Genomic DNA, 24,518 nt, shown 5'->3' with positions numbered 1-24,518 from the left:
TAATGAAGCCCAACATTCTGTTCGCTTTATTTGCTGCATCGATGCATTGCTGTGAGAATTTGAGGTTTGACGCGATTTTGACCCCCAAGTCCTTGACGCATTGAACGCTTTTGAGTTTAACGCCGCGCATTTCGTAATCAAACTTTTTATTCCTCGTTCCAACTTGAAGGACCTGGCACTTGTCTACGTTAAAGGGCATCTCCCATCTATCCGACCAAGCTGAAATTTTGTGCAAATCCTCTTGGAGGCTTTGCCTGTCTTCGTCAGTGAGAACCGAGTTACCAATCTTTGTGTCGTCTGCAAATTTACTAATGCGGTTGTTGAGTCCAAAAAGAAAAGAATAAATAAATAAATAAAAAAGAAAGAATAAAAGAGAAAAAAGAAGAGTGTAAGAGGAATCGGAAGAGGAAGAGAAGGAGGAAAAGAGAGCATGAGTAAGATAGATACATAGATAGAAAGATAGATAAAGAGGGAAAGAGAGATTTATAACTTTGCGGTGCCGCTGCAAAGACAGCAGCGTCCACCACACTCACCCCAAGCATCAGCGTCAGCATCAGCAGAGAGGCAGAGAGGGACGCTGTGTTATTACTTCTTAGCAGGAGCGGTGACGGTAAGAGGCAGGGAGGAAGTGGGCTGTGGCGGGGGGGGGTGAGGTGTGGCCGGGCTGTGGCGGGGGGGTGAGGTGTGGCCGGGCTGTGGCAGGGGCAGGGGGTGAGGTGTGGCCGGGCTGTGGCAGGGGCGGGGGTTGAGGTGTGGCCGGGCTGTGGCGGGGGCAGGGGTGATGTGTGGCCGGTTGTGGCAGGGGTGAGGTGTGGCCGGGCTGTGGCAGGGGTGAGGTGTGGCCAGGTTGTGGCAGGGGTGTGAGGTGTGGCGGTGGGTGAGGTGTGGCCGGGTTGTGGCGGGGGTGCGAGGTGTGGCTGGGCTGGCGGGGGTGTGAGGTGTGGCCGGGCTGTGGCGGGAGTGTGAAGTGTGGCAGTGGGTGAGGTGTGGCTGGGCTGGCAGGGGGTGAGAGGTGGCCGGACTGTGGCGGGGGTGTGGCGGGGGTGTGAGGTGTGGCCTGGCTGTGGCGGGGGGGGGGGGTGAGGTGTGCCCGGGCTGTGGGGGGGGGTTGCGGTGTGGCTGTGGCGGGGGTTGAGGTGTGGCGGGCTGTGGCAGGGGGTGAGGTGGCCGGACTGTGGCGGGGGGTGAGTGGCCGGGCTGTGGCGGGGGGGGAGGTGTGGCTGGGCTGTGGTGGGGGGTGAGGTGTGGCCAGGCTGTGGGGGGGAGGGGTGGCTGGGCGGTGGTGGGGTGTGAGGCGTGGCTGGGCTGTGGCGGGGGTGTGAGGTGTGGCCGGGCTGTGGCGGGGGGGGAGGTGTGACCGGGCTGCGGTGGGGGTGTGAGGTGTGGCTCCAGCAGCCCCGCGTGGACACAGGAGCCCTGCAGCACACCCTTGGCCTTCAGTACAAGTTGGCGCTCATGGTGCACCTCCCAGCCGTTAATGTTTCCTTTACTGATGTGCCAATAATGTGCCCGGGCAGCAGTATGGCTTGCCCTTCCCTGCCCGCGGAGTGTTGCGTCCCTGATCATGTGGTTCACCTCGGGATCACTGGCGCTCAGACCTGCTGACTGTGCTAAATGTTCAGAGAGTTGCCCATTTCAAAATTTCATACACTGGGCAAAATATTGTGCTTTTTCATTTGGAGATAATTTTTTTCGGAAAATACTAAAAAATGACATTGCAATTTCATCACGAAAGCGTAGCCTCCTTTGGCGGCGGCCGCAGCGACGTTGCTGCCGCTGCAGTTGCAAAATAGCTCACATAGGGTTTAGGGTGGGGGAGCATATTTAAACTACCCCAACCTAACTTTACGACCTGGTTAAAGGGGGATGTTCACCCCCCTTGACCCCCATTCTTACCAGGGGAGGCGCAGCCCTCCCTGGACCCCACCCACATGTATATAAGACATTTCGGTAATACTTTATAAGAAGTCCGCCTCCCCCTTCGCCACTCCAGCCCCCCCTACCCCCCAAGACAAGCCTGGGGAATTGGGGGGAAACCATAATCACTGAAAAAATGGGCTTCCAAAATTTCCCTAGAAAAATCCCTCAATGAAGGAAAGTTCCCTAGTCTCGAAAGTAAGGAAAGTCCCCTCGCCCCCCTTGGACCCCCTCACATGCATGATGCGCCGACATATCGTGTTTTTTTTTTTTTTGGTGGGGAGCATATTTAAACTACTCCAACCGAACTTTACGATCTGCTAACGAGAGGGCTTCGCCCCCCTTGACCACCCTCTTTTCCAAGGGGGGCTGCGCCTCCCCTGGACCCCCTGCTTCCAAAATTTCCCCAGAAAAATCCCTAAATTAAGGACAATTCCCTACAATGGGGGGGCCAGTGGGGGCACAGCCCCCCTTGATTAGGAGGGGGGCTGTTAGGTTATTAAGTTAGTACTTTCCTTACTTTCGAGACTAGGGAATTTTCCTTCATTTAGGGATTTTTCTTGGGAAATTTTGGAAGCCCATTTTTCAGTGATTTTGGCTAGGGGGGTAGGGGGGGATGGAGTGGCGAAGGGGGAGGCGGACTTCTTATAAAATATTACCGATATTTCTGCAAGAAGGTATTTCTCGCAACACCGGCTGCACCGCTGCTGCGGCTGTTGCCAGAGCAGTCAAGTACAGCGCTCGTAAACAGTGGTAGCCGTAATTATTTCCTATTTTCAATAATAAAATAAAAGGTAAATACAAAGTCAGTTACCCGTGAAATGTCAATGCGTGTGGATGTCACGCTATCCCTCCCATGCCCGAGGTCCACAACACCGCGGCCCGCAAGAAACCCACTAACTTTTTAAAAATCGGTAGCAGCGTTTCTATCAGTTTGCGATGCATATTTATGGGGTTTAAAATGCATAGAATAATGAGATCTAACCCATGGTTAGGGTGAGAAGTACCACAGTGGGATGGGCAACTCTCTGAACATATACCCTGATGGTAGCCTATTTCCACTGTGGATGGTGTGCCGCCTTTGGATGCCAGTAATCGTGGGTGGTGCGCGGCATCCACGCCACCTCACTCAGCCCATTGGTCTGAGGGGACATTCCCAGGCCCAGGTCCAGAGCCTGGAGAGCCTGGGCTGAGAACCTCGCCCAGCTGATGAAGTCACAGCCCAGCGCCAGTGTGCCCAGAGATGTGACTCATTGACCTTCCCCTAAACTGAGGTGAGGTGACTTGACCTCGTCCTTTTTCCCCCTACTAAATTGAGTGGGTACGGAAATTGTATGAAATAAGTACAAAAAGAATAATCATACTTTTGAATGGTACCGTATATACGCGAGGAAGGATATCGAACCGTAATGCCAAGCTGTACATTTAGCCCTAAAATAACCATCGCAATTTCATATTGAATCGTACCTTACTTCATGCCCTGCCTGTGGGCCTAGCCACCTGCAACCACGCTAGTTCCCACACACTTCATGGCTATCTTTTATTATTAAAAAAATGTAATTCTGAAATCAGTGGGCAGCTAACAGAAGTTTTTAGGAAGTCGCTAAACACAGGGGTGGTGCCTGTTTCATGGAGGCAGGCACACGTTATTCCAATCTATAAGAAGGAAGACAAATCTTCTATGCAAAGCTATAGGCCGATTAGTTTGACGTCAGTTATTGGTAAAATGCTTGAGTCAATAATAGCAGATAGCATTAGGGACCATATTGACAGACATATTTTAATTCATGACTCACAGCATGGGTTTACTAAAGGAAAGTCATGCCCTACTAACCTTTTATCATTTTACAGTAAAGTATACGAGGCAGCTGACATCGTCTGACAACGATGAGAGTTATGATGTAGTTTATCTTGACGTTAGTAAGTCCTTCGATACGGTACCTCACCAGAGACTATTAACCCTTAACAGAAACCAAACTGAATGAGGTCATCTAAATAGTGTTTGATAATAACTACAATGTATGGATGAGAGATAGAAAAGGCAAAGGTGGAGGAGGAGTGATGATAATGACGAGAAAGGAGTCATTAGTAAAATCAGTAGTACATGGAGAAGGAAAGGCGGAAATAGTGAGTGTAAATCTGGAGAATAAAAACATGGAAAGGATGACGATTATAGCAACTTATGTTCCACCAAAACTAACTCATGGAGTAAAGAAGAATATGAGACCATGATTGAAGATATCATCCAGAGTTTAAGTAGAATACTCAGGGCAAAAAAAAAAAAAAAAAAAGAGTCCCACTAGTTGGTGACTTTAATTGTGAGGAGGTAAATTGTGAGATGTTTGAAAGTGGAGGTAGTGAAACGGCATGGGGGGAAAGGTTTTTTAGATTGATGACGGAAAACTTGATGACGCAATGGGTGAAGGAAAACACAAGATATAGAAGTGGAGACGAACCGGCGAGACTGGACCTGGTGTTAACAAAGGGAATGCACTTGACAAATGAATTAAGGTATGGACTCCTGGGCAAGAGTTACCACGTGATAATAGAGATGGAAACAGAGGAGGAAGGAAGTGAAGGGGATGAATCATATATAAGAAACAGGTTAAGGGTACGTCGGCTGACCTTATAGGTGTGGTGACATTAGATTTCTTTTTTTTCTCTTGTTGTGTTGTACATACTTACCCCAAGCTGTTATTTGCCAAGTTCTACTTTCGGTATATATAGTACGTAGTGAGGATACTGGGAATAGTGTTGATAATTTAAAATATGTAATTTATCATTTCTCCGTATTGGCCTGACCAAACCCTTTTTTCTACATTTCAAATGAAAGTATGATTAGACATCTAAAATCAATAATTCCAGAGTAGATTTGATGTAATTTACATCTACAGTTTATTGCGATTTTTTATATGCGAAGTACATATTTATTAAATACCTTAAAATTATTGAAGAAATTGATAAACATATTATAAATGAATGTTCCTTTTATTTGCTTTTGGAAAAATAAGACCTCAAAATATACTTTAAAGTGCAAAAAGAATAATTAAAATTCGTTAATTCTAAGGAGAGTTATGTTGCGACAAAGTATGAAAAAGTAAGTTATCAGTAAATGGACATTTAAAGTTCGCCGGCATTAAAAGGCCGTCTATTTAAAGTTAAAACTCTCTAGCTGCATATTCTTTTGAGTCTCCCTTCACTCTCTTACGTCCTTTTTGCCCTCCCACACTCTCCCATTTTATATCTTCTCTTTCGAGGACAACTTATCCAATATATGTAGTTGGTAATCCAAGCAGTGGCTGAATATTTCCAACTCTGTAACCTGCGTTATAGTCATAAAGTCTTCAGAGCAGCACGGGCCTTCTCTGCACTTTTACGTAGTGCCTTCTTGCCTTTCTTGGCACCACCCATGATGTAGTAAAGCAAGGTAAATGATGAAGTATGAGGAGACCAGAATAAAAGTATAACCCGCCTCTCTGTTTGTGTGTCACTGAGGCCTGAAACAATGGGAAGGGAGGCTATAGCCTCATCGAAAAGATGCCAAAAACCTCCAGCAACATTATTCTATCCAATGAAATAAAAAAAAATATTTATATATTTACCCGTATCACATTGTAAACAAGTGTTATGCATGCGTATGGGGTTGCCAGATGTTGCCAATATTTTATCTTTTTTTCTTAAAATATATTTATATAGCAAATACAATTGTAAAACATTGTGACAGTGTTGGGAGTAGTATATAGATGCTCTTCGTGTGTTTCACAGAAAATCACCCATTTGCCATAATTCTACGTATATTGGGGTGCGACGTTCCCTTAACCTATAGGAAGGCAGAAATGGAAAACCTCAGGAAATACTATGGAGAGCTGGACTGGGAAGAGTTAAAGAGAACAAGTGAAGTGCAAGAAAAGTATGATATTTTCATGGAGGTGTATAAATCAGGAGTTATGAAATTGGTACCAGAATACAAACCCAAAGAAAAAGGAAAAAAGGACTGGTTTAATGCAAAATGTGCTAAGGCAAAAGAAAAAAAAGACAAAGCGTGGAAAAGATTGAAAAGAAATAAAAACCAAACGAATAAAGAAGATTATAAGGTGGTTAGGAATGAATACAGTAACCCCTCGCCATATCGCGGTTCACTTATCGCGGTCTCGCTGTATCGCGGATTTTTAAATTGTATCGTATCGCGGAGATTTCGCTATATCGCGGGATTTTGCGGTAAAATAATAATTTTCTAGCCTTAAAAATGAAAACGATATAAATCAACGTAAGTAGGAACACACCTAAATAAGCACCTACGTCACCCACCTATTTCTTTTTATTTTTCCGTCACGGGCTATTGCGCCGTTAGTCTTTTCCCTGGTTCACTCCTCTCCACTTCCTTTTTTTCTTCTCCCTCTCCGTACCCATATTTTTCTCCTTCCTTCTCATTTCTTTCTTCTTTTCCTTTCACCTCCCTCCCAGTTTTTCTCTTTTAATCTCTTTCCCTCCCACTCACACCCTTTCTCTCCCCCTCTTTCCTCACCTTTACCTGACCCTCCCTACCTCTCTTTTAATCTCTTTCCCTCCCACTCACACCCTTTCTCTCCCCCTCTTTCCTCACCTTTACCTGACCCTCCCTACCTCTCTCTTTTAATCTCTTTCCCTCCCCCTCTTTTCTCATATTTACCTGACCCTCCCTACCTTTCTCTTTTAATCTCTTTCCCTCCCACTCACACCCTTTCTCTCCCCCTCTTTCCTCACCTTTACCTGACCCTCCCTACCTCTCTCTTTTAATCTTTTTCCCTCCCACTCGCACCTTTTCTCTCCCCCTCTTTCCTCACCTTTACCTGATCCTGGCTACCTCTCTTCTTTTCCCGTCCCATTCCCTCCACTCACTTCCCTTGTTTCCTCCTGTCTCACACCCTCTTATCTGTAGTCTTATCTCTCACTCTACCACTCTTCCTCCCTTTCTCCTTCCCCATTAGATTATATGAACACACACACACGCACACACACACACACACACACACACACACACACACACACACACACACACACACACACACACACACACACACACACACACACACAGAAGGTGAAATGAAATGTAAAGGGTGTGGGGAGAGAGGGGCGGAAGTGAGAGTCCTGTCATGTCCTGACTGAAGTCCTGACCTGACTATCCCTCAGGACCTCACCTGACTCTTCCTCAGCACCTGACATGACTCTCCCCACTGTCCCTCCCTCCCCACACCCTTCTTGTTTTCATCCTCTTTATCTCTACCTGTTTCCTCCACTACTTTTCCTTGTTCTCCCTTCTTACATCCTCTATCGGTAGTTTTTTCATGACTCACTCTGTCTCTCTCCTCCCTTTCCCCTTCCATGTATTTACCTAATTGTGACATAAAATAAATGAGCTACGCTCATATTGTCCTTTCTCTGAGTAATCTTCCGCCCCGCCAAACTAATTCCTGCGCGAAGTTCGTATTTACGAAGCAAATGTCGAAAGTCGAAACAAAAATTATACGTAGTATCATTTATTGGGACTGCGCCGTAATAAGAACATAAGAACATAGGGAAACTGCAAGAGGCCGGGTGGTCTACACTGGGCAGCTCCAGAATCCCCCCCACTACTCACGGTGCGTGAGGTGTAGTTACAGGGGTTACAGGTAGAGTCTTGATCCTCGTTATACCGGCGGTACTAGGCACGCATCCAGTACCCCGTCACCTTACTGCACCCACACCTCACTGCCACCTGTCGTCCTCGTCCATGTATCTATCCAGTCTACTCTTAAAACAAGCTATCGTCGCTGCACTAACTATGTGATTGCTGAGTCTATTCCATTCCCCCACCACCCTATTACTAAACCAATGCTTGCCTATATCTCTCCTAAATCTATACTTTTCTAATTTAAATCCATTACTGCGAGTTCTATCCTGTTGGCTAATTCTCGGTACTTTACTTATATCGCCTTTGTTGTAACCCTTGACCCATTTGAATACTTCTATCAGATCTCCCCGCACTTCGTCTCTCTAGTGAATGTAAGTTTAGATGTTTCAGCCTATTTTGATATGGGAGGTTCCTCAGCCCCTGAATCATCTTGGTCATCCTCCTCTGAACTGATTCTAGCAAGTTGATGTCCATTCTGTAGTATGGGCACCAAAACTGGACAGCATAATCTAGGTGTGGCCTAACTAACGCTAAATAGAGTCTGAGGATGACCTCTGCACTCCTGTTGGTTACCGTCCTGTTAATAAAGCCTAATACCCTGTTAGCCCTATTCCTCGCACTAAAACATTGCTTCCTTAGTTTTAGATCAGAGTTCACTAACACTCCCAAATCCCTTTCACACTCTGATCTGCCTATCGCTGTGGAGTCTAAATTATACCCGTGTAATGGGTTGCGTGTTCCTACACTAAGTACGCTACACTTGGTGATGTTAAAATTCATCTGCCATTTCTCTGACCAAGCTGACAGTTTGTTGAGATCCTCCTGCAGTGCTCTAGCATCCTCCCCTGTCCTAATAGTGCGTCCTATTTTGGTGTCATCTGCAAATTTACCTATGTCACTAGTTATCCCATTGTCTATGTCATTGATGTAGATAATGAATAAAAGCGGGCCTAAAACTGAACCTTGAGGAACCCCACTGGTAACATTACCCCATTCGGATTTTTTACCGTTAATGGTAACCCTCTGTTTCCTGTCGCTAATCCACGCCTTAATCCAATCAAATACCTTCCCTCTTATCCCATGAGCCCTGACTTTATTTAACAGTCTCTGGTGTGGTACCTTATCGAGGGCCTTACTAAAATCAAGATAAACCACATCATAGCTCTCATCATTGTCAGCTGCCTCGTATACTCTATTGTAAAAGGATATAAGATTAGTGAGGCACGACTTTCCTTTAGTAAACCCATGCTGTGAGTCGTGAATTAAACTATGTCGGTCTATATGGTCCCTAATACTCTCAGCTATTAATGACTCAATCATTTTACCTATAACTGACGTCAAACTAATCGGCCTATAGTTCTCCATAGAAGATTTGTCTCCCTTCTTAAATATTGGAATAACGTGTGCCTGCCTCCATGAAACAGGCACCACCCCTGTGTCTAGTGACTTCCTAAATACTTCTGTTAACTGCCCACTTATTTCAGTTTCACATTCCTTTATTACCCTGGGGAAAAGTTCATCTGGCCCTGGCGCCTTAGTGACTTTAAGTCTATCTATCTGTCTAATCACGAGCTCCCTACTTATGTTGATGTCGGTTAATTCTTCTACCTCTTCTCCCCTGTAGATCTGTTCTCCCTGAGGTATATCATCTAATCTTTCCTTGGTAAATACAGTTAAGAAATATCTATTTAACGCCTCGCTCATTTCCTCATCACTATCAGTCAGTGATTCTCCTGACTTAAGCGGCCCTATCTTATCCCTAACCTTGGTCTTATAAAGCTGAAAGAAGCCCTTTGGATTGGTCTTTGCTTCCCTGGCAATTCTAATCTCATAATTACGTTTTGCCATACGTATGTTATTCTTTACTGCTCTAGCTAAGTCATTGTAACTCTCCCTTAGGTGAGTTTCCCCCCTTTTGATTCTAACATATAGTCATCTTTTCCTTCCTATTTCAGTTTTTAGCCTGTCTGTCATCCATCTCGGGTAATTACCTGTTGACCTGACTTCCCTGTGAGGTATAAACTGTTTGTGTCCTAATTTAATCTCCCTGACCAGACTATTGTACTCACCCTCCAAGCTACTGACCTGACTAGTGACCTCACCAGAGATTACCGCCCCTCCCTGCTCTGGGTCCTGACCTACTTCTGATCTCACTCCCCTAAGCCTCTGCAGCTGTTTTCTTAACCCCTCGTGGTCTGCCTTCCTGAAGTCAGGTATTAATGTGTTGTTACTGCTTACTCTATCCTCCCATTTAATATTAAATCTAATTTCCTTATGATCACTGTTACCTAATGAATCCCCAACCTCAATGTTGCTTATTATGTCCTCTCTATTAGTTAACAACAAATCCAAAATATTTTCTTCCCTCGTTGGTGTTCTAATTAACTGTTTAAGGAAACTATCCTGTATCACATCTAACAAATCCTGTGCCTCTTGGTCTCCGGATAAAGTATCCCACTCTATGTTCCTATAATTGAAATCCCCAATTACACACACATTCCTATATCTTGACGCCCTACTAATTTCTTGTAAAAGGGGTTGGCTACTGTCCCTGGTAAGATTGGGCGGTCTGTAAAGTACTCCGATGACAAGGTTCTCCTTCCTACCTATTGTTTCTACCCAGAGGGATTCTGTATTGCTATCTTCCTTGATTGAGTTGTTAATGACACACTTAAGATTGTCCCTGATGAAGAGTGCGACCCCACCCCCCTTCCTGCCTATTCGATCTTGGTGGAATAACTTGTACCCTTCAATCACTAATTCTGGGAGAAAGTGTCTGTCTGCAGTGTTTATCCATGACTCTGTGATCGCTATCATATCAAATTTCTCTACGCACGCCTTTCCCCTCAATAAATCTGTCTTATTCCTAATACTTCTACTGTTTGTATAGTACACATTTAGACCTACCCCTTGCCTTACCCTGCAGCCGCTATTATTATTACTACATTTAGTGCTCCCTCTTGGTATTGCCATCTTGGGCCCCTTCTTACTTACCCTAAAAAAACCTGCAGGGCCCCGAATCCACGTTCAAGGGCATCAGACAAGATCTGTACCCCCTCCCATGAAAGGTGAACCCCATCCCTCTGGTATAGGTGGTTCTTGCCAAAGAAACCGTCCCAGGCGTCAACAAATATCCATCCATTGGCTTTGCAATAATCTGCCAACCTGCAGTTTAATGCAATAGCCCTGGACATCCAAATGGCACCAACCCGCCGCCTTGGCAGAACCCCACACACCACAGGAACCCCGCCTTTGGTCGTAATTCTTCGAATACCCTCAATGTAGCGACGCAGGAGCTGCTCACTACCTAACCTGCTTATGTCGTTCCCTCCCACGCTCAGGCAGATGATGGGTTTGACTCCCTCGCCTGACATGCACGACTCTACCCTGTCGCTGACATCCTTAATCCCCGCCCCAGGAAAACACACCCTTGTCCTACGTGTCCTATCTTTAGCACAGAAGGCCCTATCTAACAACCTGACCTGGCTATCCCCAACAACCAAAATGTTACCTCTGGGCAGGGATTTGTCATCTGCCCTCCTCTCCTTCATCTCCTGCTCCTTCACTCCCTCCCTCAGCTCAGAGAGAGCCTGGAAGGAGTTGCGGCACTCCACACCCGCAGGATTGGTCCTCTTCAGCTTTAAGCAGTTGCCATGGCTCTTGACTACCTGCCAGCCCCCATCTTGTGACGGTGTACTATGTACGTCGCCTGTCTGAGGACCTGATGAACGAAGGGCTCGATTTTCCTTCCTCATGGCCTCCACAGTCCTCTCCAACTCTTCAATTCTCTCCAAAAGAGAATTTACTAACTCAACTGTACCCCCACCGGCCCCGCCTCCTCCCCTCATTGCACCACTGTAACTCATCCCACCAGACATGGTCAACCCAAGAGCTAGCCCGAGCACGTCGTAGGAAGTGTTTATAAGAGTGTGAGAAAGGTCAATAGGAATGTGGGAAAGGTTTGTAAGAGCGTGGGGAGGGTTTATAAAGCCTTAAAATATATATAAATAATAAAAAAATAAGAGGTCGCTACTTTGCGGATTTTCGCCTATCGCGGGGGTTCTGGAACCTAACCCCCGCGATAGACGAGGGATTACTGTACATGAAAGTAAGGAGAGAAGAAAAGGGATATGAAAAGGATATTGTAGAAAAGTGTAAGGAACAACCTAAACTGTTTTATAGATTCATAAATGGAAATATCAAACCAAGGGAAACAATAGAAAGATTGAGTGACAGGAATGTGATCATCGAAGATCCTAAAGACATGACTGAGCTATTAAACAAAATGTTCCAGCAAGTTTTTACAAAAGAATCAAAATTCAACGAACCACAAGAAAACAAGATAGATGCTCATATGGAAGAAGTCACAGTAAATGAAGAGGAGATATTTAAAATGATGGAGGAACTGGAAGAGAGGAAAGTAGCAGGACTGGATGGAGTCTCAGGTTATATATTGAAAGAATGCAGAAATGAGCTGGTTGGACCGGTATATAATATCATTAACACTTTCGCCCACGTGGACGCGAAATACGCGTCAGTATAATTGTCTGGTCAAAAAGCACGGCTTATGATTGACGCGACTATCGCGTCACTGATACAAAAAAATTCACCAAAATCTCTGTAATTCTCTTTGACGCGTAATACTTGGTCTGTAGACAGGCTAGCGCATGGCGGCTCAAGGTAAGCTGATAGACCCTTCTTGCCGGGAAATTTTCCTGGTGACTGGTGAAAATCTCTTCAGTTGACTCTCTAGCGGTCACGGACGGGTCAAGGGGCTCTCACACATTCCCGGTCCCGGTCGCGACCGTCCCCGATGACTCCCGATAAGCCGATCGGGGACCGACCGCCGACAAAATAGGCAATAATCCCCGGATCGGCGGCTTACCGCCGGTCAGCCGGCGGTCTGCCGGCGGTAGACCGGCGACCATATACGATTTTCGATTTCTCCGACCGGCGACGGCAGCAGGTCAGTCGGCGGTCGACCGCCGGCCTACCGGCGGCAGACCTGCGGCACATCGACGAGCAAACACTTTTCGTAGTCACGCCCAGTTGGAAGGGTATATAAACACCCGTCCAGGTGTTTTGATCATTCGTGAGTTTGACATCGCAATGGCTTTCCTCAGCTCTCGTGAACGCGAAATTGAACTCCTGAAATTGGACGTGGACAGTGACCAAAGTTTGTTGACGCTTGTATGTCTGATGGAAAATAGACGGTTGCAAAAAATACAGAAGAAGAAACGTAGGGCAACGTGGGTGAGGCCATGGATGCAGAGAAGAGTTACTCTGGGTATGTACGATACTCTCATGAAGGAACTAGAGGCAGAGGACCCGGCAGGCTTCAAAAACCTAATACGCATGGACAGAGACATGTTCCAGGAGATCCTGAACAGAGTGGAACCACGCATCGTCAAGAAGGACACCTTTTGGCGGAAATCTATCTCACCCGCTATTCGACTCGCCATCACTCTGAGGTTCCTTGCTACAAGTGAGAGCTACCTCAGTCTCCAGTACTCCTTCAGAGTTGCAAACAATACCATCTCCAAGATAATCCCAGAGACATGTGAGGCAATCATCGAGGAGTATCAAGAAGAAGTGCTTCAGTGCCCCACAACACCAGAAGGATGGGAAACAATAGCCAGTCATTTCTCAAACAGGTGGCAATTTCATCACTGCCTTGGTGCCATAGATGGCAAACACATTGCCATCAGGTGCCCTCAGAATGGTGGCTCTTTGTACTTCAACTACAAAGGTTTTCATTCCATTGTACTCATGGCCGTGGTGGACGCTGATTACAAATTTACATATACTGCCATCGGCTCCCCTGGTTCAGCTTCTGACGGAGGAGTGTTCCTGACATGTTCCCTCCGAGCTGGTTTGGAGAGCAAACAAGCTCTGACAGAACCAGAACCCCTTCCACAAGGAAACACTCGGATCTCCTATTTTTTCGTCGGGGATGATGCATTCCCTCTCAGGAATTGGATGATGAAGCCTTATCCCCACAGACAAGCAAGACTTGATCAGAGATTGTTCAACTACCGTCTTTCAAGGGCACGAAGGACTGTTGAAAACGCTTTCGGGATTCTGAGCTCCAGGTATGTTGGCAATTTTTCATCTTTCTTGTTTCCCAGTCTTCTTTGCATTTTCATATATTTATAATTACCTCATAAACAGCTTCATACCTAAATTCATTCGGGTGCATAAAACTCTCTCTCTCTCTCTCTCTCTCTCTCTCTCATACATATACATATATCTTTCTATTTTTTCTCTCTCACCCATTCCTCTTCCTCCTTTCTCTCATCTCCCTCTCTCTCTCTTCATCCCTCGCTCCTACCTGTTCCTCTTCGTTTTCCTCCTTCCTCCCTCGCTAATCCCCAGGTCAGACACAGGTGTTCACTCGCGGTCGACCGCCGGTCTGCCGCCGGTCTGCCGTGGGTGTCGGCGGCTGACCGCCGGTCGACCGGCGACATTTTCCCACACCGCCGGTCGACCGGGCGCATCGCCGATATCTTTGAAAATTTTAAAGTTGACCGGCGGTGGTCGGCTGCGTCTACGGTCCTCAGGGTCGACCGGCGGTCGACCGGCGGTCTGCCGCCGACAATCCCCGATCTTACAGCCGGTCGACCGGCGACCGGCTTATCGGGAGTCATCGGGGACGGTCGCGACCGGGACCGGGAATGTGTGAGAGCCCCTTTAGTGTGTGGCGGGGGGCAGGGTTACCAAAGCCTTTACTCTTTAAAGCCTAACTCATCAACTATACGTATATAAGAAATTCGAAACCTTCCATTGTATAGGTAATGATCTGTTCTTTAAGATGAAACCATAAAAAAAAACTATAACAGTTATGGAGATCAGTGGAAAAAAGTGAAATTTTTTTTAAATCAATTTTTTTTTTTCAAATTTATGAGCGTTATAATTGGTGTATCAAAATTCTGTTTGTTGCGCTAATTACCTCATAAATGTCTGCTTTTTTTGTTATAGAACACAATTTGTTGTATTTTTACTCCTATGTGAAAATGTGTTTTTTTTTTTTTTTCAGAAATCGGTTCGCGTCACTTCAACTCGCAATATCTCGGTAAAATATAAAACAAACATTGTTTATTTTTCTTTCCGTATGAAAGAGCTTACAATTTGCAGTGGAATGTATGTAGTTTCATAAAAGTGAACCGAGCAAAAGATTCGATAAGCGAGTTTTGAAAAAAAATTATACCGCGCGCTCAAGGTACCAAAATCAGGCCTGCCAATAGCCAGTCAGGTGTGCGTTTTGGACGAGAAAATCAAATGGGAGGGTGTGCGCTAAAGTGTTAAATCCTTAATAACAACTGGTGAAGTGCCAAAGGAGTGGCGGAGGGCTGAAGTGGTCCCATATATAAAAGTGGAAAGAAGGAAGAACCCCTGAACTACAGACCTGTATCATTGACCAGTGTAGTATGTAAAATATGTGAGAAATTGATAAAGAAACAATGGACAAGATTTCTAGAAGAGCATAATATAATCACAAGTAAACAATATGGCTTCAGAAAAGGGCGCCCTTGTGTAACAAACTTACTGAGCTTTTACTCAAGAGTGACAGACATAATACAGGAAAGGGACGGATGGGTTGATTGCGTTTACTTGGACCTGAAGAAGGCGTTCGACAAAGTTCCACATACAAGACTGCTGTGGAAGCTGGACAATAAAGGAGGAGTAAAAGAGAAAATGAAGAACTTGATGGAAAGCTACCTTAAGGGAAGAGAGATGAGAACAGTGGTAAAGGACATGAAATCGGAATGGAGAATTGTAGAGAGTATGGAGTGCCTCAGGGATCGGTATTGGCACCAGTACTTTTCCTAGTATATGTCAACGATGTGCCAGAGTGGGTAAACAGTTATATGAGCCTGTTTGCAGACGATGCAAAACTGCTGAGACATATAAGAAACAGTAAAGACTGAAATTCTGCAAGATGACCTGAACAAGATCTGGAAATGGAGTATTAAATGGGAGATGGAATTCAGTGTGAAGAAATGTCATGTAATGGAAATGGGAAAGAGTGAAGGGAGACCAAAATGGACATATAAAATGAGAGATGGAGAAATATTAAAGAAAGTTCAAGAAGAGAGAGATCTGGGAGGGACAATACAAGATAATCAACAGCCTGAGAGTCATGTTACTCTGGTATTCGGTGATACGTATAGAATGGTGAGAAATATAGGATTAGCATTCCACTACATGGTTAAGGATATGATGAAAAAGTTAATAACTATGATTAGGCCAAAATTGGAATATGCGGAGGTGGTGTGGTCTCCCCATGAGAAGAAACACATAAAGCACTAGAAAGAATCCAAAGGATGGCAACAAAAATGGTTCCAGAACTGGAGGGATTGACATATGATGAAAGATTAAAGGAAATGGACCTACCAACACTAGAACAAAGAAGAGAAAGGGGAGACCTAATACAAATTTATAAATTATTGGGCAAAATGGAAGAAGTAAATAATGAGGAGTTACTACTAAAAGAAGGAATTACCACCAGGAACACAAGAGGACACAGTTAAAAAATTTAGGAAAGGAAGATGCTTGAGAGACATAAAGAAATATAGCTTCACTCAAAGAAATATAGAGGTTTGGAACAGACTAAGTGAGGATGTAGTATCGGCGAGGCATGTGCAAAGCTTTAAGGAAAAGTTGGACAAATACAGATACGGAGACGGGGCCATACGAGCGTAAGCCCAGGCTCTGTAAAAGTACAACTAGGTAAATACACCCGCACATACCCACAAAAGATACTCATGTTTTCCATCCAGGATGGAAAACAAAATTTTATTCTCAAATGCTTCCCAATTGTTTCTCAAGACTGTGCACACTAGTAAAGTTTGTATGGAAACTCAGCTTTGACATCTCAAAGGTTTTAATGAGGCTCATAAAAGGATCTCTGCCTGTCAGATTATGGCTGCAGGCTGATGGGAGCTGGAATGGCTTTTCTGTGCCTTGTATCGATTCGTGGTATTTTGGGAGCCACCGTCCGCAATAGTTCCTCAGTCAGTGGTGGACATTCAAAGAGAATTATTAATTAATTAAACCCTGCTCCATTAACTCTCACCTCCATCCAAACGTAAGTCATTCTGTAATGCTCAACTTTCAATAAATGATCTCACCCATATGTGTTTCCTTGTCTTCTTCTTGCTCTCCAGTGAGTGCAGTAACAAGTAAAACACAGAAGCCATTGTAGCAATCTCCGCACACACCGACATCCTGAGAACAACCCTGAGGTGTGGACAGGAAACATTATTTCCCGAGAGTATCCAAAAGTATCCCAGTGGTTTCCGGAACCATTTGATAAACGTCTGGGATGCAATTTTGTCATACAAAGATTCCTGGTGTGGACGGGCCTTAAGACGCACTTTTTTTCCAAGAAAATGTCCCAGAAAATAACCCTGCGTCTTATAAGCTACTGAGGTCTTAGTGCTGCAGTGGTACTTAGTAAATAAAACTGCAAACCTCCCCGCAAACGTAAACAAGATGGCGATCGGCTCTACACCAACAATAGCAACTCTTTTCTAAAGTGACCATGTATAGCAGCAGTACTTACCACTACTGTATGCAGTGGAACCTCGCATCTGGTGATGGGTTAGAAACTTTCCAAAGCCCTTCATTTCGCGAGATAGCATCGCATTTAGCAATCGCTCTGTGCGCATCCAGCTTCTCGCTTGGCAGTGGCCATTTTTGATTGGTACCATTGTACGCCGTGGCGGTACGAGGTGGAGAAGCGACGGATGACATGGACATTGACGACCCAGACTGAAACTTTGATGGATTTGTGATGCAGTCCATAGACTATGACCACCAACAAAGGTTCAACCCAGCCATCCAAGATGACGAAGAAGACTCGAGCGAGGACAGTGACGAAGAGGCTGCCACACACTCATAGTTATTCTTCAACCCATGAGCCACACTTTTGCCCAATAAAACACTACTGAACATATGGTGAGTTTTTACACAGCCCTTACTTGTGTTGAGGCTTTGTGGAGTTATGATTAACGTCCTTGGGATAAGAGGACGGAAATATGGGAAAATTACGGTCAGAAACAAAATTTTCCGACTCCGGGAAATTTTACAGTTGCGACTCCGGCCCCCATGTCCCTCCCCCTCTATTGCAATTTTTTTCTTTTTAGATGCTGCCTGTAGCGCCGGTAGACTCTTGAGGTCCTTTTTCTCACAAGCATTTACATCCAAATTACGCGTACTCTGTATAGACAAATTCTAGATGATGTAAAAGAAAAAACTTCACAACTGCATCACACGATAAATGATGACGTTAACCCCCTCGGTGCCAAGCATTTTTTGCAAACTTGGATTTTTTTTTGCTGAAAAGTGTTCAGAATGATTAGACGACACATAATTGATACATTTTACTACCCACCTCTTATAATTTCCATGATTTCTAGGCGCCGGAAATTTCCGATATTTGGAGTGTTACATCCCGTAGACTTACTCGCCCCAGGGAGGTCGTCTATCACCATCGCCATATAAGAGGCGCCTTTTGGCCTGAGAAGCAGCAGAGGGTTCTAAAACCCTCCTTGCTTGGGCATAATGCGAGTGGCAAGGCGTCGGCACCTCACTTCCCTCACCACTCAAGCTACCACTATCACTGTATATACAATCTTTATCAGGTCACTATCAGACTCAAAGTCACTCGCATCACTATACGCGAAGTCACTAGGAGCCTTGTCAAGGGCACGAGCAAAGTTGGGCTTTTGCAAAATGTGCTTTGCGCAGCGAGACATCCTCCCTGCACTGCGGTCAGGTCAGGAAAAGGACCTGTACCCTCGGGATCCCTAGAGGCTCGGTGGGGGGTGAACATCAGTGACTAGGAGGGGTAAATGATGAAAAGTGTCCTGACAAATTATGAAAAGCTTCTCAGTCAAAATAAGGCCACGGCGATTTTTCTAAATTGCCGCCGTAGATAAACGTTGCTGGCACACGGCGTGCGCCTACCCACCGCCGTAAATAAACGCCGCTGGCATCCTGGGGGTTAAGGAGTCGGAGTCGGGGGTATTTTTACCCACTCCGACTCCGACCTAAAGTAGCCAACTCCACCTACTCTGACTCCGACTCCACTCCCCTGGAAAAAAGTCTTGGTAATGTTTCCCCATTTAAAGTTTGCCCCAGATCTGGTGATGTTGCATTTGGCATTATAGTTTCAGAGTAATACGTACATTCGCCAGATGTGAGGTTCCATTGTATAAAGTAACACCAGTCAGGAAGAGAACTAAGTGAAGTCACTTAACCATACGTGTACCTAAACAAACTAGCGGACGGTTGTGCACCAAACCTGACAACACGCGCAAGACACACTTTCTTGTCTTGTAAAAGTGTACAAAATATTTCAACTAAAGATACGACAGAGAATAAACAAGATTATCTTCACACTTCCTGATGTTTTAAAAATGTACTAAAATATTACAACAACTAGATTTACGATGTAGAATGATAATACAAAAAATATGATGTACAAACTTTATACCCGTTACCCCTCTGACAATGTCGCTGTCTATACCTTGTTTCTTTACGTCTCAAAGCAGTACTCTTGAGTCTAAGAGGGACTGTTCTGGTAGGTCCCAGCATATATTAAGGCTTTTATGTGTACAGTATTGGGGTTAATAATGATCTGAATACATATGACTTTAAAAATGGCCTAATAGAAGGGAGCTCTACGAGTGTCAGGCCAAAAATCTTCATTTGACACTTGTTGTTTAAACCCGTTTATTATATATATTTTTTTCACATGCCTGCCCAAATTTGGGGTGTGTGTGTGTCTTATAAGCTGTCAAATACGGCATTTATTTTGAAGGATTTTTTTGTGAAGTTGTGATCTTTGTGTCCCAACAGCCACGCTGGTGCAGAAGTGAGGGTCTGAGGCAGTGCTGTGCTCAGCGCTCCTTGCGTCCTCACTGCCGTTGACTTCTGTTGCAGTGGAGGCTGCAAGCCCGGGCAGTAGCCGGGACCAGCAGGAGCAGACTGTCTGTGGTGTGAGGGTCAGGGGTGATCAGGAGAGCCACCTCACCACCACCACCACCTTGCTGCTGGCATCTCCAGCCATAAAGGAAAGTGAAAGTTTGTGTTCAAGAAGACTTTAGACTGAGAAAAGGTCCACTAGACACAGCCTTGCACACACTGGTGAAGGAAACCATGAGTGCCAAGAGTGTGGGAAAAGACTCCCTGGGAAGGGTGACCTCACCAAGAACACCCACACACTCTGGAGGAAGACCTCATGAATGCCATGAGTGTGGCAAAAAGTTCAGGCTTAAAGGTGACCTTAACAGACACACCCTTACACACACTGGTGAAAGACCTCATGAATGCCATGAGTGTGGCAAAAAGTTCAGGCTCAAGGGTGACCTCAACAAACACACCCTTACACACACTGGTGAAAGACCTCATGAATGCTGTAAGTGTGGCAAAAAGTTCAGGCTTACGGGTGACCTCTACAGACACACCCTTACACACACTGATGAAAGACCTCATGAATGCTGTGAGTGTGGCAAAAAGTTCAGGCTTACGGGTGACCTCAACAAACACACCCTTATACACACTGGTGAAAGACCTCATGAATGCAAAGAGTGTGGCAAAAAGTTCACTCAGAAGGGTGACCTCAAGACACACACCTCTACACACACTGGTGAAAGACCTCATGAATGCAAAGAGTGTGGCAAAAAGTTCACTCAAAAGAGTGACCTCAAGACACACACCTTTACACACACTGGTGAAAGACCTCATGAATGCAAAGAGTGTGGCAAAAAGTTCACTCAGAAGTGTAACCTCAACACACACACCTTTACACACACTGGTGAAAGACCTCATGAATGCAAAGAGTGTGGCAAAAAGTTCAATCAAAAGAGTGACCTCAAGAAACACACCCTTACACACACTAGTGAAAGACCTCATGAATGCCGTGAGTGTGGCAAAATGTTTAGTAATAAGAATAACCTCAAGAAACACACCCTTACACACACTGGTGAAAGACCTCATGAATGCCAAGAGTGTGGCAAGAGGTTCAGTTCTTTGTCTTATCTCAATGTGCACATCTTCAGACACTCTGGCCTGAGAGAGTTCAAGTGTGATGTTTGTGGGAAGCATTTCAAGATGAAGGCAGATATTGCCCAGCACATGAAGATCCACTTCCCCTGAGGTGCTGTGTGTGGTGGTGGAGGGCGGCGGGTCGCAGCCACGTCCTGGTTCTGCTGACGGGTCATCTTCCTCGATGCATCAGCATGAGGTACGTAAGGCTGCCCCCTGTGGCTGGTGCGGGGAATTGCACAGGTCAGGGCTGGCCGCTGCGGAATGCTTGCTGTCATTTCTGCATGGAGCATAATGAACTTGGTGTTTCTCAGTGCTTCAAAGACTCAATTTCTCCATCCATGGGGAGGCAGTGGCTGAGTGGTTAGTGTGCCAGCCCTGCATTCGGTGCGTCGTCCATGATGCAGGTTCGAATCCGCTGCTAACCACCTGGGATTTTTCAGCCACCGCCGAGGTGCCTAAGACTGCCCACATGCTGTCCTGAAGACCACCCATCAACCCAGACTCTACACCTTTTCAACTTTAAATGAAAAAAAATGACCTTCAGATTTAAAAAGTTGACTTTCAAATTAAAAAAAGTTGACTTTCAAATTTAAAAAGTTGACTTGCAAATTAAAATACTTGACTTTCAAATTTAAAAAGTTGACACAAATAAATAAAAAAGTACAAATTAAGAAAAATGTAATTAAACTGAAAACAAGTTAGTATGTGAATGTGTGTAGAGCCTGTTTTCATAGCTTGTGGGATATTTTCTCATTATATCCTCATTGGCAACACTTTCGTGCCCCTAGTTAACGGTGCTAAGCACAACTCGGCCCTCTCAGTGACCCAGCAAGCATCTTTTTTTAATCCTGCACTGGAAATACAGTTTATAATGCTACACCAGGATGGAAGGCTTGCCAAACCTACTGTGGAGTGCTTTTATTTCTTAAGCACAGTGGGGAGTGACCTGTGTTTGTCCATAGGTTACCGCATCCTTGCACAAGGCTTGGAGGGTCCCATGACGGGTGTCAGGAGGCAGGGTCGAACCCATGACCTTTCGGTTGCCAAGGCGACGCTCTACCAACTGAGCTGACGAGAGTTCTAAATTAATTCCAATATAAAAAATATAAAAAACATGAAAATCTGATGGCATGTTTCAGAGCTGGCTAGATCCTCAGCATGCAGTATTCATTAGGATTACTTAAAATTACATGGAAAATAATAAATAACAAACAGAAGCCTGGGAATACAATGTTATTAAAATAAGTCATTTGATTTTGAGGCTTTTATTATCGTCAGGTGTCATGTTTGCAGAGAAAACAAATCAATATTTGTATCCTTTTTTTCTTTGTAATGCATCCCATGGTAGTCAAGGCAGTTACTACTTACTAAGGGAAATAAAAACTGTCCAATTTAATAAATCAATATGAATTATGCTGTTAACTGAAAATCAAGCTTCGAAAACTAGCTCTCTACACACATTCATATGATATTAACTTATTTTTCAGTTTAATTATTTTTTTAAATTTGAAAGTCAACTTTTAAAATTTGAAGGTAATTTTTTAATATGAAAGTAAACTTTTTAATTTGAAATTCATTTTTTAATTTGAAGGTGAAAAAGTGTAGAGTTGAAAATAAACAATTAATTGACGTTTTATTGTCGCGACACTTTATATGACGCGCATTCAGCTCCCGTGCTCAGTCATTTGCCTCACGACTGCCGCAGAGGTAGGTGCATGATAGTTTCCTGCTAATTGCAAATAGTTTGGTGACATTTGCGTCTTCTCTATTAACACGTTACTGATGTTATTGTTTTTTTTTTTTTTTTTTTTTTATTTTTTTTTCAGAATGTACAGTCGCGATATGAAGTGATGTCCTGGCTGGTGGGATGGGAGGTGTCTTGTCCTGGCTGGTGGGATGGGAGGTGTCTTGTCCTGGCTGGTGGGATGGGAGGTGTCTTGTCCTGGCTGGTGGGATGGGAGGTGTCTTGTCCTGGCTGGTGGGATGGGAGGTGTCTTGTCCTGGCTGGTGGGATGGGAGGTGTCTTGTCCTGGCTGGTGGGATGGGAGGTGTCTTGTCCTGGCTGGTGGGATGGGAGGTGTCTTGTCCTGGCTGGTGGAATGGGAGGTGTCTTGTCCTGGCTGGTGGGATGGGAGGTGTCTTGTCCTGGCTGGTGGGATGGGAGGTGTCTTGTCCTGGCTGGTGGGATGGGAGGTGTCTTGTCCTGGCTAGTGGGATGGGAGATGTCTTGTCCTGGCTGGTGGGATGGGAGGTGTCTTGTCCTGGCTGGTGGGATGGGAGGTGTCTTGTCCTGGCTGGTGGGAGGGGAGGTGTCTTGTCCTGGCTGGTGGGAGGAGGTGTCTTTTCCTGGCTGGTGGGAGGGAGGTGTCTTGTCCTGGTTGGTGGGAGGGAGGTGTCTTGTCCTGGCTGGTGGGAGGGGAGGTGTCTTGTCCTGTCAGGTTTGATGGGAGTTGTCTTGTCCTGTCTGGTTGGATGGGAGGTGTCTTGTCCTGGCTGGTGGGATGGGAGGTGTCTTGTCCTGGCTGGTGGGATGGGAGGTGTCTTGTCCTGGCTGGTGGGATGGGAGGTGTCTTGTCCTGGCTGGTGGGAGGGGAGGTGTCTTGTCCTGGCTGGTGGGATGGGAGGTGTCTTGTCCTGGCTGGTTGGAAGGGAGGTGTCTTGTCGTGGCTGGTGGGATGGGAGGTGTCTTGTCCTGGCTGGTGGGAGGGGAGGTGTCTTTTCCTGGCTGGTGGGAGGGGAGGTGTCTTTTCCTGGCTGGTGGGAGGGGAGGTGTCTTGTCCTGGCTGGTGGGAGGGAAGGTATCTTCTCCTGGCTGGCAGGAGGGGGGCATCTTATTCCCGCAGCCAGGAACAGCTGGTGAAGGCCAAGACCAGAGCTGCCACTAGCATGCAATTTGTCATGGCTGACGTGTCTTAGTGTGGGAGAGGGAGGAGAGTGGCTGATAAAACAGGCAGGATCATGTAGAGGCTGTGTGTCATGATGCTTTATTCTGTGAGGAACAAACAGTGAAATGTTTCCCCTTCTTCAGGTGGAGGTGCCGGGAGGCCAGCCATGCCGGGTGGGAAGATCCCTGGGGACCAGAGGCTGCCGGAACACCCCGGCTGTCCTGCACCCCATGGCGGGGGGCATCTGCCCAGCCCCGGGAAGGCAGGTCACCCGGGCAGGACTGCTGACACAGCTGGTGGCCCTGTGGTGCTGAGGTCGGTGTCAGGGCCGCCTGGGGGTGCTGTCGCCCTAGGGGTGAGGAGGACACTGCCCGGGAGTCTGGGATGACCTGCAGACAAGACAACACGTGAGGAAGGACCACAGGAGCTGGCAGCAGTGAAGGATCCTGAGGTGCATCACTGAGGGCAGGGATTTGAACCCAAGCCTTCAGGGTGACGGCGGGCAGCACACCAGCCGGACCACCGATGGCCTGTAGGGGCACTGAACCGGGGCCACGCTGCCACGCAGCCCGGATAAGTGTGGCAGGCGTTAAGAGTCCTTTGTGTGGTGTGGGGCAGGTGTCTGGGGGGTTGTCAACATACTGTAGGGGGACATCCTGTGGGCTGTGGCGAGGCGTCTCTCTCTCTCTCTCTCTCTCTCTCTCTCTCTCTCTCTCTCTCTCTCTCTCTCTCTCTCTCTCTCTCTCTCTCTCTCTCTCTCTCTCTCTCTCTCTCTCTCTCTCTCTCTCTCTCTCTCTCTCTCTCTCTCTCTCTCTCTCTCTCTCTCTCTCTCTCTCTCTCTCTCTCTCTCTCTCTCTCTCTCTCTCTCTCTCTCTCTCTCTCTCTCTCTCTCTCTCTCTCTCTCTCTCTCTCTCTCTCTCTCTCTCTCTCTCTCTCTCTCTCTCTCTCTCTCTCTCTCTCTCTCTCTCTCTCTCTCTCTCTCTCTCTCTCTCTCTCTCTCTCTCTCTCTC

At 45.9% G+C, this 24,518-nt stretch overlaps 1 protein-coding gene across 2 annotated transcripts; it reads left to right on the top strand.

The window, feature by feature from the left end:
- The first annotated feature begins 531 nt into the window (after window positions 1-531).
- Window positions 532-24,243, top strand: LOC126994545 (gastrula zinc finger protein XlCGF8.2DB-like). Of its 2 annotated transcripts, XM_050853876.1 has the most exons (3): window positions 532-610; window positions 19,433-20,819; window positions 23,652-24,243. In XM_050853876.1, exon 2 carries the CDS (start codon window positions 19,733-19,735, stop codon window positions 20,729-20,731), a length of 999 nt encoding a protein of 332 aa, XP_050709833.1. In that variant the 5' UTR covers window positions 532-610; window positions 19,433-19,732; the 3' UTR covers window positions 20,732-20,819; window positions 23,652-24,243. The 2 variants fall into 2 exon arrangements, 1 of the variants encoding a protein (XP_050709833.1); XR_007749262.1 differs by lacking the exon at window positions 19,433-20,819 and having other exon boundaries at window positions 540-610.
- Window positions 24,244-24,518: the final 275 nt, after the last annotated feature.

Source organism: Eriocheir sinensis, unplaced genomic scaffold (genome assembly GCF_024679095.1).
Source record: "Eriocheir sinensis breed Jianghai 21 unplaced genomic scaffold, ASM2467909v1 Scaffold818, whole genome shotgun sequence".
NCBI classification, from domain to species: domain Eukaryota; kingdom Metazoa; phylum Arthropoda; class Malacostraca; order Decapoda; family Varunidae; genus Eriocheir; species Eriocheir sinensis.
This window is presented reverse-complemented; position numbering and strand designations above follow the sequence as displayed.

What these genes read in the sequence shown, in the direction of transcription:
- LOC126994545 (XM_050853876.1), top strand. Translation starts at nt 19,733, where the DNA reads ATGAGTGCCAAGAGTGTGGGAAAAGACTCCCTGGGAAGGGTGACCTCA.